This window comes from Phoxinus phoxinus (genome assembly GCF_949152265.1).
Source record: "Phoxinus phoxinus genome assembly, chromosome: 15".
NCBI lineage: Eukaryota > Metazoa > Chordata > Actinopteri > Cypriniformes > Leuciscidae > Phoxinus > Phoxinus phoxinus.
The window spans coordinates 29119882-29134605 of NC_136890.1; the positions used below are offsets into that span (position 1 = coordinate 29119882).

The 14724-nt window shown below is 35.8% G+C and overlaps 2 protein-coding genes across 4 annotated transcripts in view; both read left to right on the top strand.

Annotated features, from left to right (window-relative positions):
• Positions 1–6837, top strand: part of dennd2c (DENN/MADD domain containing 2C) — a 23324-nt gene extending 16487 nt beyond the window's left edge. For all 3 annotated transcript variants that reach the window (XM_079637183.1, XM_079637184.1, XM_079637185.1), the window contains 7 exons: positions 227–375; positions 469–646; positions 1841–1882; positions 3245–3353; positions 4587–4829; positions 4923–5009; positions 5108–6837. In XM_079637183.1, the coding sequence (XP_079493309.1) occupies positions 227–375; positions 469–646; positions 1841–1882; positions 3245–3353; positions 4587–4829; positions 4923–5009; positions 5108–5139 (840 nt within the window). In that variant the 3' untranslated portion in view covers positions 5140–6837. The remainder of the gene's footprint in view (positions 1–226; positions 376–468; positions 647–1840; positions 1883–3244; positions 3354–4586; positions 4830–4922; positions 5010–5107) is intronic.
• bcas2 (BCAS2 pre-mRNA processing factor) lies at positions 6737–13452 on the top strand. The gene is made up of 8 exons (XM_079637186.1): positions 6737–6837; positions 6988–7649; positions 7875–7967; positions 8054–8124; positions 9176–9337; positions 9806–9856; positions 12734–12814; positions 12910–13452. The coding sequence occupies exons 2-8, from the start codon at positions 7557–7559 to the stop codon at positions 13034–13036; spliced, it is 678 nt and encodes a 225-aa protein (XP_079493312.1). The 5' UTR covers positions 6737–6837; positions 6988–7556; the 3' UTR covers positions 13037–13452.
• Positions 13453–14724: the final 1272 nt, after the last annotated feature.

Consider the following 14724-nt stretch of genomic DNA (forward strand, 5'->3'; position numbering starts at 1 on the left):
TGATAATTAATTATATTTATAGTTAAAATTATTTAAAATATATATTTCTACAAATTCCAATAATGGTTTTTAGGCACTTGACACATTCAAATGTTTTTTTTTTTTTGCCTCATAGTTGCCTTTTACATAGAATTTCTTCCCTATTTGAAACCTTTTTAATCACTCAAATGTCAAGGAACAGGTTTGTCACAATATTTGTAGAATCGTGTGTCTGTCGTATTCGTAGGTTCTGACTCTGTGCAGGCCGGTGGACTCTCGTTTGGAGCACGTGGACTTTGAGAGTTTGCTGCAGTGTCTCAGTGTGACCAGACTCCTGCAGGTCTTCGCTTCTCTGCTGTTGGAGAGGAGGGTGATCTTCATCGCAGACAAACTCAGGTACAGACCGCTACCCATGCTGAGACCCAAATATACCATTCTGAATGCCAACTAGAATTATATTCTAACCTAACTCTCTTTGTCTCTGGCCAGTGTCTTATCCCGATGTGCTCACTCTGCCTTGGCACTACTGTATCCCTTCACATGGCAGCACACGTTTGTACCAGTGCTCCCTGTATGCATGCTGGACATATGCTGCTCTCCCACTCCTTTTGTAATGGGGGCGCTGTCTCCATCCCTGCCTCAGGTGCTGGATATGCCCATCGAGGAGGTGAGTTGCCATATTTAAAGGGATAGTTCACACAAAAACTAAAATTCTGTCATCATTTAATCTCCCTCAAGTCATTCCAAACCTGTATGAATTTCTTTCTTCTGCTGAACACAAAATAAGATATTTTGAAGAATGTCGGTAACCAAATAGTTGATGGGCCCCATTGACTTATAGTATGGGAAAAATATACTACATAAGTCAATGGGGCCCATCAACTGTTTGGTTACCGACATTCTTCAAAATATCTTCTTTTGTGTTCAGCAGAAGAAAGAAATTCATACAGGTTTGGAATGACTTAAGGGTGAGGTTGAGACTTTTTAAGTGATAATCTCAACCCTCTTTCTGAGCTATATAGTAACGATCTTTATTTAAATGATCTGTTATGATTGGCTACACTTTGAACACTGAATAAGTGTTGATGTGCAAATATAGTTGAACATGTGTTCAGGGTTGACATCACAACCATTGATTTCTAGCCATTTTCCCATATTAGTTTCAGTAATTTGACTGGGTTATGAACTTTAGAGTGTTTTACTTCAGAAGATTAAAAACATTCAAGTTTTACATGAACTTTCTTACTTGGACTCATCTGGCTTTTGGAACACAGACTGCCAGAAGGGGATTTTTTAGGACGCTGTCATGGATCCCATATAAGATGCTTCTAAACAACAGTGGAGAGCTCTGAGATTTGATTATGACCACGGCCGGAGTTTAATTTAATAACTGTCATGCCTTGAATTGTTTCCATTGTTTAACAGCTTGAAATTCCCAAGAAATTCCCCATTACTATTTGGCAGAGGTATAAAGTATCAAATCATATCTATAAGATGCTCCAAGTTTAGTATACTCTTCGACTTGGTGACAAAGTAGTACAGTACTTGTTTAGCATTTAAGGTGCTAAAATATGTGTGCTAAATAAAAATATTCATAACTCCAAAAGTTTTTAGTGAACACAAGATTGCATTTGTCTTGTTTTAAGAACCTGATGAACTTTAGAAAGTTATACAAGCTTGCCATCTGAGGTTTCTGTCTGGTCCATATAGTGACTTGAATGCATAGGAGTTTTTTTTAATGCTTTCTGTTTTGAAAGAGCATGAAAGACACATACGTTTAACTTTGTACTAATGGGTTCTTGCATTCTGTTATGATTTTAACCTTCCATCCTTCTTTTTTCATTTTGTCTCATTCTTTCAGGTGCTTATTGTGGATTTGGGTGCTGACAAGTTTGTCATTCAGGTGTGTATGCAGGTTTTAGTTTTCTAAAACTACAAGGGTGTGTCCTTTTGAAAGTGTGTTTGTGAGGGTTTGGTCTGAAACTCAAGTCAGGGCCTGAGTAGCTGAACTTAATTGTCAGTCAAAGACACAAATGTGGTGGTTTTAAGTGATCTTTTTGGCCATATTTACACTGTTAACAAAATTTCTCTCATGCACTACCATTCAAAAGTTTGGGGTTGATAAGATTTTTTTAAAATGTTTTTTAAAGAAGTCTCTTTTAATCACCAAGGTTGCATTTATTTGATCAAAAATACTGTAATATTGTGAAATATTACATTTTAAATATTTCAATATATTTTAAAATAGCAAAGCTGAATTTTAAGCAGCCATTACTTCAGTCTTCAGTGAGCATGTTTACACGCACATTCTTAACCCAATTAAGCTTAATAAGCTGACAATACATGTGGTTATGTAAATGCGTTAACCCATTTCCTTTATCGGAGTAAGGTCATAAACTGCTTTAGCATAAACTGATCGACACAACTAGATTTTTGCACATTACCCCGATTTCTCCCAGAAAGTAAACGCATTAACCTGCTTTTGTGGGCTTATTCACTTTAAAAAATGCTGTAGGGTTTATTTTGAGAAGTTTCTCAAAAATTACTAGTAAATTTCACAAATAATTACAAAGAAATGGCAGGTAACACATTGAAATTAAATATTGAAGTAGAAAGACTAAAATACAATTTTCTTGTAAAATGTACTTCAATAATCTTTTATTTAAAACTTAATGAAATGAACTATCTTTATTTTCAGTGTTGAAGTGCACATGTGTGATATGTCACAGGAAAGCATCCTGTGGATTTAAACTGTGGATTTAAGCCCATCCATTTCACAGCAGGGGAGGAGAAAATATATAGCAACCTCTGACTCAAGACATTATAAAAATCTGAACTAAACATTTCTTATTATTATCAATGTTGAAAACTGTTGTGCTGCTAAATATCTTTGTGGAAACTAATTATTATTTTTCAGTCCTCTTTAATGAATAAAAAAGTACAGAATTTATTTGAAATAGAAATATTTTTTAACAGTATAAATGTATTTACTGCCATTGCTTACAAATCTTACTGATCCCAAAATTTGAACGGCAGTGTACATCAGACACAGATCATATCTTTATTGTTGCATGCAGTAATACCTGATTAATTATAATTCATATCTTTTGGCTGTTAATTTGCACTTTCAGTTTCTAATTACTGATAAGTTGTTATGTGAAATGCAATCATGGGCGACTCATCCATCTGGTCTCTATATCAATATTTATGTTTCTTTCCTAAATTTGCTCTTACATTCATCTTTGCCTCCCTTCTTTTGTCCTAGCTTGGAGATGAGGACTGTATCTTACCTAGAAAGCTGCAGGCAGCGCTTCAGGAGATACTGGAGAACAGGGAGGAGATACTAGAACAAAACACAAGGGACAGAAAAGGAGGTTAGACTCATCACGCGTGCCGTTATTCCCTTCACAGCCAAACCCAAAGTTCAGTTTTAAACTGGTTTGGAGGTTTGGTATGTTGTCTTGATGTGTCAAATGAGTTGTTCACCTTTTGAAATCTATTGTCTGTACATTCATGATGTGATGAGTAACCAACCGTTAAACAAGGCCAGTGAGGTCAGGAACATGCCATCAGATCAGTTCAGATGTATAGATGCTTTGTTTAGCTGGTCCAATGGTAAACGGTCACTTGCTGGTTATGCTAAATATTAAAGGACCAATGCAATGCCTTGGTGAGCACATTTTCTTTCCTGTGGTGACATATTTCCTCTTAAAACAGGAAGGTTTAGGTTTCTTTTTGTTAAATAGGCAATCATGTTTGACATTCTCCTTCTAGAGAGCATTTGATTGAAAAATTTTGAACATGAACCAAAAACCAATATTTTTTTTCCCCTAGAGGGGGCATATAAATGGCCATAAAGCTAATAGAGATGGGTAAATGCCTCAAAATCTGATTTTATGGGCTCTTTAAGTGTCTGTTTAAAGGCATTACATTTTTTTACTTTCTTTAGTGTGTAATGTTGCTGTTTGAGCATGAAAATGGTCTGCAAAGTTACAAAACACAGTCACTCCAAAGGGAGTTATTATCTATATCAGTAAAAGGACTGTTTCTGAACTCCCTTAAATGCCTCAATTGTAGTCTTGAGTTTTTTTCTGGAAACATCACAATATTCCTCATTTAAATAATTCCTATCCAAGGCATAGGCAAAAAAGGGAGAGGCCTGGTTGAGTTGCGTTAGTAGCGTGTTGAAACTCAGTTATGGTAAGGTGTGTGACATTTCTGAAACACGCTGGAAGAGGTTGACCAATCACAACACACTGGTCCAGCCGACCAATCAGAGCACATTGCACTTTACGTAAGGAAAGGCTTCATAGAGTCAAACTAAACAGGGATGCGTGTCCCATTGTAGACCATTGCTACTAATGGACTCTATGATAAACTTAGCTCATGATGCTTTTAAAAAAAATGCAGTTCAGAGCATTACTGACTGACTGGGAAGAGAGGTGCTGCAACATTGTAAAATATGTGAAAATGTATGTGTTTTTTAAATATTCAAGTATGAAAACTTTTTCTAGTAGACTTTGAAAACGGGCATAATAAATCCCCTTTAATGTTTATTTTACGCTGTGCATTATCCGTGTCATATTGCGGTTTTATTTTCCTAACAGAGGAGTCAGACCTGAGCACTTTGGTGTCAGAGGCGTTCGTGTGGTTCTTTGTTGAGCTGGTCGGACATTATTCTCTCAATATGAGCGACGTAGGACCCGGTGGGACCCGAGAGCTGCAGAGAGACGCTTTCAGGAAATCTCATCCTTCCCGAGGAGTGCGGCAGTTTCTTCAGCTCTTCATGGACACGCAGATGTTTGCTGGTTTCATTCATGACCGAGAGCTCAGAAAGGGAGGTGTTAAAGGTGAGAGAAGGAATATTCCTGGTTAAAGTTGGCATTTTTAGGATGAACTGTTCCTTTAAGTAATGAGAGGAAAATGTTGTTGTCGTTTAACAGGGTTGTTTGAAGCGAGAGCTGCAGATTATTTGGATTCATATCCTGAACCTGAACCCAGTGGAGTCAATAAATTTCTCAAGGGGCTTGGTAAATCTTTTTCTGCTTTTCCATTTGTCTTGAATAAAAAGATGAAGACAGACTTATTTTTTGTTTTGTTTTTTACTCACAAAAATGTTTGTTTGCAGGGAATAAAATGAAATTTCTGCAGAAGAAATAGAGAACGGTGTCAGACGCCAAGTATGAGCGGCCACGTTTTTTTTCCTTCTTCTTCAAAAGCATGTGATGACTCAACCAGCATGTCAGTTCCTCTCCCGTAGCGAACACGCGAGGGTGGAGATGAGGTCAAGACCGCAATCAACTTGTTCTGCCCTGAAAATTCTCCGGCTTGGATTTGCCGCCCGTCACAAAAGAGGAAAAGACTGGAAATTAGTTTACAAGCACAAGGAACAAAGACAACTGAATTAGAACAAAGAGGAAAGGGAGGAGTCTCTCATGTTATTGTCATTTTGATAGATAAGGAAAAAACTGACTATGAATGCATAATAAGGTTTGGGTTAATGTCCATTTCTGATGTCTTACATGATTTTGTCTTATTAAACCAGACAATAAGGTAAGCTTAAGTTTTAACCTTAAACCTTTTTCCAACTGGAAACTTAGTTTAAAAGAAAATATGATGAAGGATATTCCCCTTTAATAATTAATTTATGATTCTTCATTTGTACAGAAATGTCAAACATTTATTTTTTTCCACTTTTGCTTTTTGCGAAATATCAATGCAGATGTTTCATTTTATCAGAGCATTTTACATTTTGTACAGTTTTTTTTTCTTTTGTAGACAAACAAGACTTCTTGTAACATTTGAAAATAAAAACATTTTAGATGCAGAGGTGGGCAGACAGTGTGAATCAAACAATGTGATCTTGTTGTGAAAATGAGACATTTGAATGAATGTCCAGTGAATAAGAATACCCAGAATGAATTGGTTTAAAATATATAAACTTAAAATTAAAGTGTATTATTAAAACTAGCAGATATGTGAATTTGGGGGCTACAAACTAACAGTTTCAGCCATTTGTCTTTGACATTACATGACTTTTCTAGTATGTTTATCCCTTTCGTGCATATAGAGATTACTACAGTGGACAGCTATTCAAAAAGCAATTTCTTGCTTATGCATGGTTTTTGATTGCATATTTGCACAGACCAACCCAAGTGTCAACCAAGACCGTAGACACTAGTACATCATCTTATACACTGCCATCAAGTGGCAAATAGTTGTATGTGGATTTTTTTCTCCAAACCAAGATGGCGCTAGAATATCCATCCATTCCTTCTATAGGCCTACTAGGAGACGCAGGTAATAAACAAACAAATCAATAACACAAAGTAACATCTCTAAGGAGTCATATTGTTAAATTTTCCAAGTATTCACTTTAGTATGGGATGAAATTCTGATGAATCATCTCTCCACTAAATAGGACATCATGCATCACTAGCTATAATTCAGCTGCATTTCATACTGTTGTTCTTGGAAATACTTCATCTCCAGTAACATGTTTGGTTGTAAATGTATTGGTGTGTAATTAGAAGGCAGTTATATTAAAAAAGTAATCTGATTACGCAATGCAAGTTATGCGTATAGGCCTACTCGTTACAGCAAAAGTAATCTGATTACGCAATGAATGCTACTTGAATGCGTTACTTTACTCGTTACATAAAAAAGTAATCTGATTACGTATTACCCTCAACACATTTCAGATGAGATTGAAAACACCTGTTCAATGTAGATTTCAGTAGGCCTATGAGGTTTTCTCAGAGAGGAGAGCTATGGTAGAAATTTGGCCATTTTCATCAATAAGAGAATTATTCGCTAATAGCGGTAAAGTGGAGGGAGCATGATCGTTTCCTACTAACAGCCTACTGGAATTTACAATTGATATACGCCGAACTAAACTAGTGAAGCAGGACTCAATAACAATAGCCTACTCATAATAAAAAGAATCCAGTATGTTCAGAAATTCAAAAGTTTTAGAGCTTCCTCACTTGGTTTATGTCATGCAGACAGATGTTGGGTTTCCACAGAGTTGTACCTCCTATCTTTAACGGAATCACATCCTCATGTTCTCATATCAAAGATGTTGTATTAAGTTTTTTCGTCTGCTGGTCGAACAGGAACATTGAAGCTGTATTATATTTTTTTGGTATTTTATAGTTTTCACATGATTTTATATAATACATGTATATTAACATTGGTTTGTTAAATACACACAGTATTACTGTGTTACTAACATGTAAATACAGTAGGCGTATCTCTTCAGTTAAAACCAAAAAACGCTACTGTCAAGTTGACATCTGAAATTTGAAAATCTCTGTAAAATATGTGTAAAAAAGTTCAGATCTTGTTTTTCATGCCCTAAGAGCAATAAAAAAGACTTAGGGAAAAATCCTGACTATAAGGTTTGTCATAATTAATGCATGAATGGGTTAAACATAAAACAATAATAACACGTGTAACAGTTGCGTCAAACTTTCGAAGTATATCCTCCGGTACACAACGGGGCGCTGATGTTCTTCAGTCAGTCCATCGAATCATAATAGAAGCAGAGCGCGAAGCGTGTGTTTGTAGAGTAAAGGATGGCAGGACCGGCTTCAGTCGCTGGTGATGTTTTTGTTGATGCTCTGCCGTATTTCGACCAGGGTTATGATGCTCCAGGGGTCAGAGAAGCCGTAAGTATACTGAACATTTACTTTTGTCTTTTCTGTCTATTTAAAACGACGATAAATAAGTATTTGACCTGCTGGCACAAGGCAGATAGCTAACGGCTGCGTCTAACTAACGTTACTTCTGGTTTTTAAATGAGACAATTTGGCTGTTTAAACTTAACATTTTCTGGGTTACGTATGCTATAGAATTACATATAACTTTAATTAATCGGTTTTGATCAATTTCAGGCAGCTGCTTTGGTGGAAGAAGAGACAAGACGATACAGACCAACCAAGAACTATTTGAGTTACCTGGCCACACCAGATTTCTCTGCCTTTGAGGTATAAGAAAAAGACAATTTCTGCTTTTATTTTGCCAAAATCTACATGTTAACACCCTAATTTAAGTGTTGTGTTGTTCTCATTAGACGGAGATCATAAGGAATGAGTTTGAAAGACTGGCTGCCCGTCAACCCATGGAGCTGCTCAGTATGAAGAGGTAACGTTAAGTTTACTGAGCAAAACTTCTGTTTCAGGTCGTGAACTTGTCTTTTTGTGTCCTTCTTAAAGGGATAGTTCACCCAAAAAATGATTACTCGCCCTCATGTGGTTCCAAACCCTTTCGTTCATCTTCAGAACACAAATAAAGATCTTTTTGATGAAATTTGAGAGATTTTTGTCCCTTCATAGAGAGCTAGGCAACTACCATTTGACACTTCAAAAAGTTCATAAAGCGATCTTAAAACTAATCCATATGAATTGAATTGAGCAGTTTAGTCCAAAATTTTATGAAGATACACGATCGCTTTATATGATAAACAAATTTAATGTAGGCTTTTATTCGCATTATAATAAACAATATTCAACAGACATATCAGATGCATATCAGACGCATGTTTGCTTGATGTGCGAGAACCAATGAGGTTCATTCTCGTGTTATGCAGCACGTTTGAGCTTCTGCAAGAACCAATGAGGTTCATTCTCGTGTTATGCAGCACGTTTGAGCTTCTGCAAGAACCAATGAGGTTCATTCTCGTGTTACGCAGCACGTTTGAGCTTCCCCGAGAGGTTTGTTCTTGCGCATCTAGCATGTTCGGTTGAGCTTCTGTTTATGTTTGCTGATCAATGTATATATGTGGATAAAAGGCTAAATTAAATCTGTTCATCATTTAAAGCCATCGAGTCTCTTCAGAAAATTTGGACGAAACCGCTAAATTCATATGAATTAGTTTTATGATCTTTTTGGTAGGAGAAACCGCTGTAATATTTAAAGATTGTAACAGATCTGGAAGTAATTATTTTTTTATCCCAACAGTTTCATTATAAAAGGCTTTTGTTAATAGCCAATTTCCCAGTGAAATATTACACTATCCATTATCCTGCTATTGTGATCTATTGCACATGTAAATAATGGAACTAGCTTCATTGTTGACAGCATACAAGTGCAGTGCAGATAGTTTTGAGTTCCCATACAGTAAAGAGCTCATCCAAATAGTCTTAAAGTGTGGTGCTTGCTGTTAGATCTTACGTGCTTGTGCTTGTCTTCCTAGATATGAGCTTCCTGCTCCATCGTCTGGGCAGAAGAATGACATCACAGCATGGCAGGAGAGTGTCAACAACTCCATGGCCCAGCTGGAGCACCAGGCAGTGCGCATTGAGAACCTTGAGCTCATGGCCCAGTATGGAACTAATGCATGGAAGGTGTCTAATGAGTAAGTAGAGAGCATTGAGTCAGTCTATTCAAGATGTGAGTCTCTATCAGAAATCTGTGAGGGAATATGATAAATTCTTTTTTTGACGACCTGTCAAAAAAAAAAGGTCTCCAGTTTGCACAGTTTGACATGTTTCATTGAGTTATCACAAATAAAAACTCCAAGTACAACTTCGCAATATGCTTACAAAATCATATTTGAATAAAGGGTGAAGATGTAGATTTTCCTAGGTTGGATATCACTTTTGGCCACTACTATACATCTGTGTTATATTGTTTAAGGGGTCAAAGTCAGTTTTGAACACTATTTGCAGGCTCTAGACTTTAATTTAAAAACCTATTTCATTATTTTCTGGTGTGATTTTTATTTAATTTTTTATTATTAGAAACTGAAAGCAATTGTGAGGTTTTTTTGTGCAATTGCTGGATTTAATGTCGATCATAATTGTTTGTTCTCTCTGTGAAACAGTAACTTGGCCTTAATGATTGAAAATGCACAAAAGGAACTGCAGAAGGTTAGGTAAGTTGTAGGTCAAGACAATTTACTTTATATATGGATGTTGTGGATTGTGGTTGTGCTCAAACTATTTAATTAGCTTAACTTTTAAAATTAATCTTAGGCCCTATTTACACCTGGTATTAAGATGCGTTTTGGTCGATCAGATCATAAGTGGACAACGCTAAATACAAGTGTAAACATTTCGTGCTTGTCCACTTTTGACCACTTCCAGAGGTAGTCGAAAACCCATCTGACCGGATTGCTTTCACTACGAAAACGCTCATGTGGTCGAATGTTTTCGAAGAGCCACAAAAGGCCGCCTACTGACCAAATGCATAAACATTATTGGAAGTGCGCTAGCCAGACGGGATTTGAACTGTCGGCTAAAGACCCAAGTTTGGTTTGAATATGAAAAACGTACCAAAACACAATGTTCTCTCACCATTCCTGATTTCGGATTGGTCTTACGGCTATCAGAGCATGTTTTTCCAGTCACGTTTATTATGTAAATTGCACAAGCTTATTTTGCCAATTAGTTTGCAAGATCTGGAAAAGCAGTAGAATTACTTTGACCTTGGTTTTAATTGGATAATTGGAATGTCTATGACCTTGTGAGTATATTATGTCCATTGATTAATTTTGAACTTTGACATGTTATAATGGAAGTTCTGAATGTTATTTTTGAGTTATGACATGCAGATCCGCATTCCATCTCAGGGGAATCGCTGGGGACTTTGGAAGTGACAAAAAAGAGGGTTTCTAATAATGAAATGAAGGAAAAATTTAACAGAACATATCATGAGTATGAAACACACACACACACACTTCACATTAACTAAAGTTGAAAAACATTCTGTTCTTTAAAGGTACACTGTGTAGTTTAAGTATTTTTATTAGCTAAAATCAATGTCTTTATTCATAAATATGTCCTCAATGGTGTACAATTACCTCTCCCAATTATCCGACTTATCCTCGAATGCGAAGAATTTCTTATCTTTATTTACATGGGACGGGTAACTCCACGGAGGCTTCCATGTCGTTCCGCCATCTTGAAAAACTATAATAGCAGATAGGGACAAAAAGTACTAGGCTACCTCAACGCGTTTCCACAACGCGTTTTCGTTCAGAGCCAGCGTCACGTGACTGAAACCAGCAGAAACTGACAAGGAGAGAGGCGTAATGCGTGTCACTGCCACGGTAAATTTGAAAGGCTGCACTGCACGGTACTTCATAATTCAGGATCATACTTATGCCGAGCCACAGGAGAAATGCCAAAATTGAATTTAAAAGGAAACGTGACCGGCAAATTCAAAACGAGGGTAAATAACTAGATAGCTTTACCCAGTTGGAAAGAGCTAATGAAGGAGAAAGACTTTGAAAGCTTTCTTCTCGACAGGTAAGTAAGTCAATGTTACGGTCTAAATTACAAGCTTTTTTTCATTGCTTGGTTGTGTAATTCATTATATAGGCAGCATAACTTTTGAACATGTATAGTTAAACCCAACGAAGGGCTATTGTTGTCATAGCTTCTTGGTACATAACGGCTACATTTGGAAAAAGCGAGGCGCTAGAGAGCACTATTCGTTTGAATGCAAAATACGATTTCACCGCTAGATGGGAGAAATTCCTACACAATGTACCTTTAAAAGAATATAAATGAAATTATGTAGTTCAATTTAAAACTTAATTTTGCTAAAACTGTTTAAATTGTTTGAAAACATTTAAGTAACATATTTATTATTCATGGAGTTATATACTTTATTTATAATCATTTGATTTAAAAATATAAATTACTTCTGTGTGTGTGCGCAAAACAGCTTAGAAATTATATAAAATTAATTTATTTTGAAAATGTAAAAATTCAGTTTTCTGTGATGATCGTGTTTTGGTGTACGGGATAGAATATGCAGTTACAGTACAAAAATCATTGTTATAGAAAGCCGTGTGATTATCTCAAAGATACAACTTAAACTAAATAAGAGCATTGTTGAGTCCTGATGTGAGTCGCATCTGTGCTGCTTCACGGGCGGCCTGAGGCATCATCGGCTCTAAATGTCTTCATTGTCTCTCTCTCTCTCTCTTTTTTCCCCTGATAAATAAAAATATACTTTAAGTCAAGTTTTTCCACAGACCATTGATGTAGAATATTTGTTTTTGACTTTAAAGAATTAATTGAATTTATTTAAAAAATCTTTTATTTTTAAAAGATTTCATTAAACTTTAAAGATTACACTTTGAAATAAATTTAGCACTAGCAAAAGATTCACAATGCCTCATCCTGATCACTGAACACACTCCTCTGACTCACAGATTGTGAAACGCTGGTGTGAGAGGCGCTTCAGGAAACACTCAGGATCTTTTGTATTACAACTTTAAACTTATTGCATTTTTGTAAACCCATTCATATGTTGTATGGACAATGTGTTAGGATCTACTACTTAAACTCTGAAAATGTAAGATTATTTTGTTTATCTAAAACTAAAATTATTGGTGCTCTGTTTCAGTAAATTTAGAAAAGATGTTTAGTTTTTTTCCGTTAAATTTAATTTATATTCTTTTAAAAAACATTTTTTTCAACTTTAGTGTGAAATATACGTGTGTGGGTTTGATTCATATTCATATGTTCTGTTAAAATTTCCCTTCATTTCATTATTAGAAGCCAATACATTTCTGCCCATAGACCATCCCCTTGAAGAAATCAGGACTGTGTGGTTGTAAGTGGACAACAGAGACTGATTAAAATACTAGGTGTAAATGGGAATGTGTCCATCTACAAGTGATCCGATCGACCAAAACGCATCTTAATACCAGGTGTAAACGGGGCCTTATTATGAAGCTGTTGCCTATTAACAGGTTTATAGTAATTTCCCCCCCAATGTGCTTCTGTTCTCATTCCAGAAAGCAGATACAGGATCTGAACTGGCAGCGCAAAAATGACCAGCTGGGTGGAGGAGCAAAACTGCGAGAACTTGAGTCAAAGTCAGTACTTCATTTATGTTCTTATATGAAATGCAAAATATTTTATGAGCAAATCTAAATGCATTTAGTTAACGTTTCTGCTTGTATTTCTGCAGCTGGGTGTCCCTCGTTAGTAAGAACTATGAGATTGAGCGAGCCATCGTTCAGCTGGAGAATGAAGTGGCACAGATGAAACAGCAACAGGGCGATGAGAACAAAGAGAATATTCGACAGGACTTTTGAAAGATGAAAGCAGCATCTTGAAACTCTGCACACTTTGGAAAAGCAAATGATCACCAAAGTGTGACATAGTGTTTTTTTTAATGATCACTTTGTTCCCGTTTTCCTGATGAATGGGGAAATCGTCTTTATAAAACACAAATGAGCAATAGTGTAGTTCATGATTTTGCACCAAGAGCAAAAAAGTCAATTTCAACTGGAGATCAGTAACTCGTTTGTGTTCACTATATACATAAAAATAGTTTTGCAATGCTCGTGGCTGTATTGTCATTTTATAATCTTTTTTTTTGTGTCTTATGTATGACTACCAGATGGACATTTAGTTCATCTTAATTGTCATGGTCTACTCTTTGTAATATCTTCTTTTTTAAAATACTCAATAAAATGCTGAAATAATGACTTGGATTGGTCAAACGGCACACATTTGGTCTTGATTTTGTCACTTTTTATTCCTGTCTCATGTCATTCGATCAAACTGTAGACATAGTTGTAGGGACCTGTATTGGACAGTGTAATATAGTTATATTTCATTTCATTTGGTGAAGTATGGCTTATCTTTTGCTTAACCTTGAACATTTAACTTTTTTTTTTAGTTTTTTTTAAATTGTTCAAAGTAACTTTGTTGTAAACTTTTTACATTCAACTGTGGTTGTTCACTTGCAATTAGTGGTCTGTGGGTCTTGAGGTATTTGTAATGTCTTTCTTAATTGGGTGTTTTGTCTTTGATCTTTTCCCAAAATACTGCACACTGCTTATTAGCTTGACATGAAGCAAGAATTTACTCTAAAGTGATTAAAATGCAACTTGGTTGGTTACTAACTCCCCCATCACACTTGGGAATATAATATTTTAATACTTCATGTTTCTTCTAATCTACAAAACTTTAACTTGACTTGCTCATGAGCAAAGCCCCCAGCTGCTAAATAATGTTACATCAACAACAAATTAAACTTTCAATTCTAATGTAGCCTATTAAAGTGATATTTCACCCAAAAATAAAATTCTGTCATTTACTCACCCTTGTTTCAAACCTGTATGAACTTTTCTTCTGCTGAACACAAAAGAAGATATTTTGAAGAATATCATACTGAGGAATACTATGGAAGTCAGTGGGGCCCATCAACCCTTTGATCACCGACATTCTTCAAAATACCATCTTTTGTGTTAAGCAGAAGAAATTAATTCATACTGGTTTGGAGCAGCTTAGGGGTGAGTAAATGACAGAATTTTTTTTTTTTGGGGGTTCCCTTTAAGAAGACAAAGTATTGATCCTACTGTATGTTTGTCTGTGACTTGTGATTTATTATTTAGCATGAAAATTAATGCATATAATGAGCTTTAAATAAAAAAAATTAGTTGGCAGATCGTTTTAAATTTTTCGTACACTTGTTTTTTTTATCTGCAAAATACGTGATCACGTGATCTCCAGGAATGAGATATATGAAATTCTGTACAGATTTAAGATTAAAAACATCATGATAATATTTATGTGGATACCGGCACATAGAGGGATAAAGGGTAACGAAGAGGTGGATAGATTAGCTAAAAATGCATTGGAGAAGGAGGAGATCATGAATATATCATTTAGTAAATATGAGGCAAAAGCAGTTATCAAAACATACATCACAAAAGAGTGGCAACATATATGGGATACAGTAAATACAGGACGTCATCTATACAAAATACAGCGA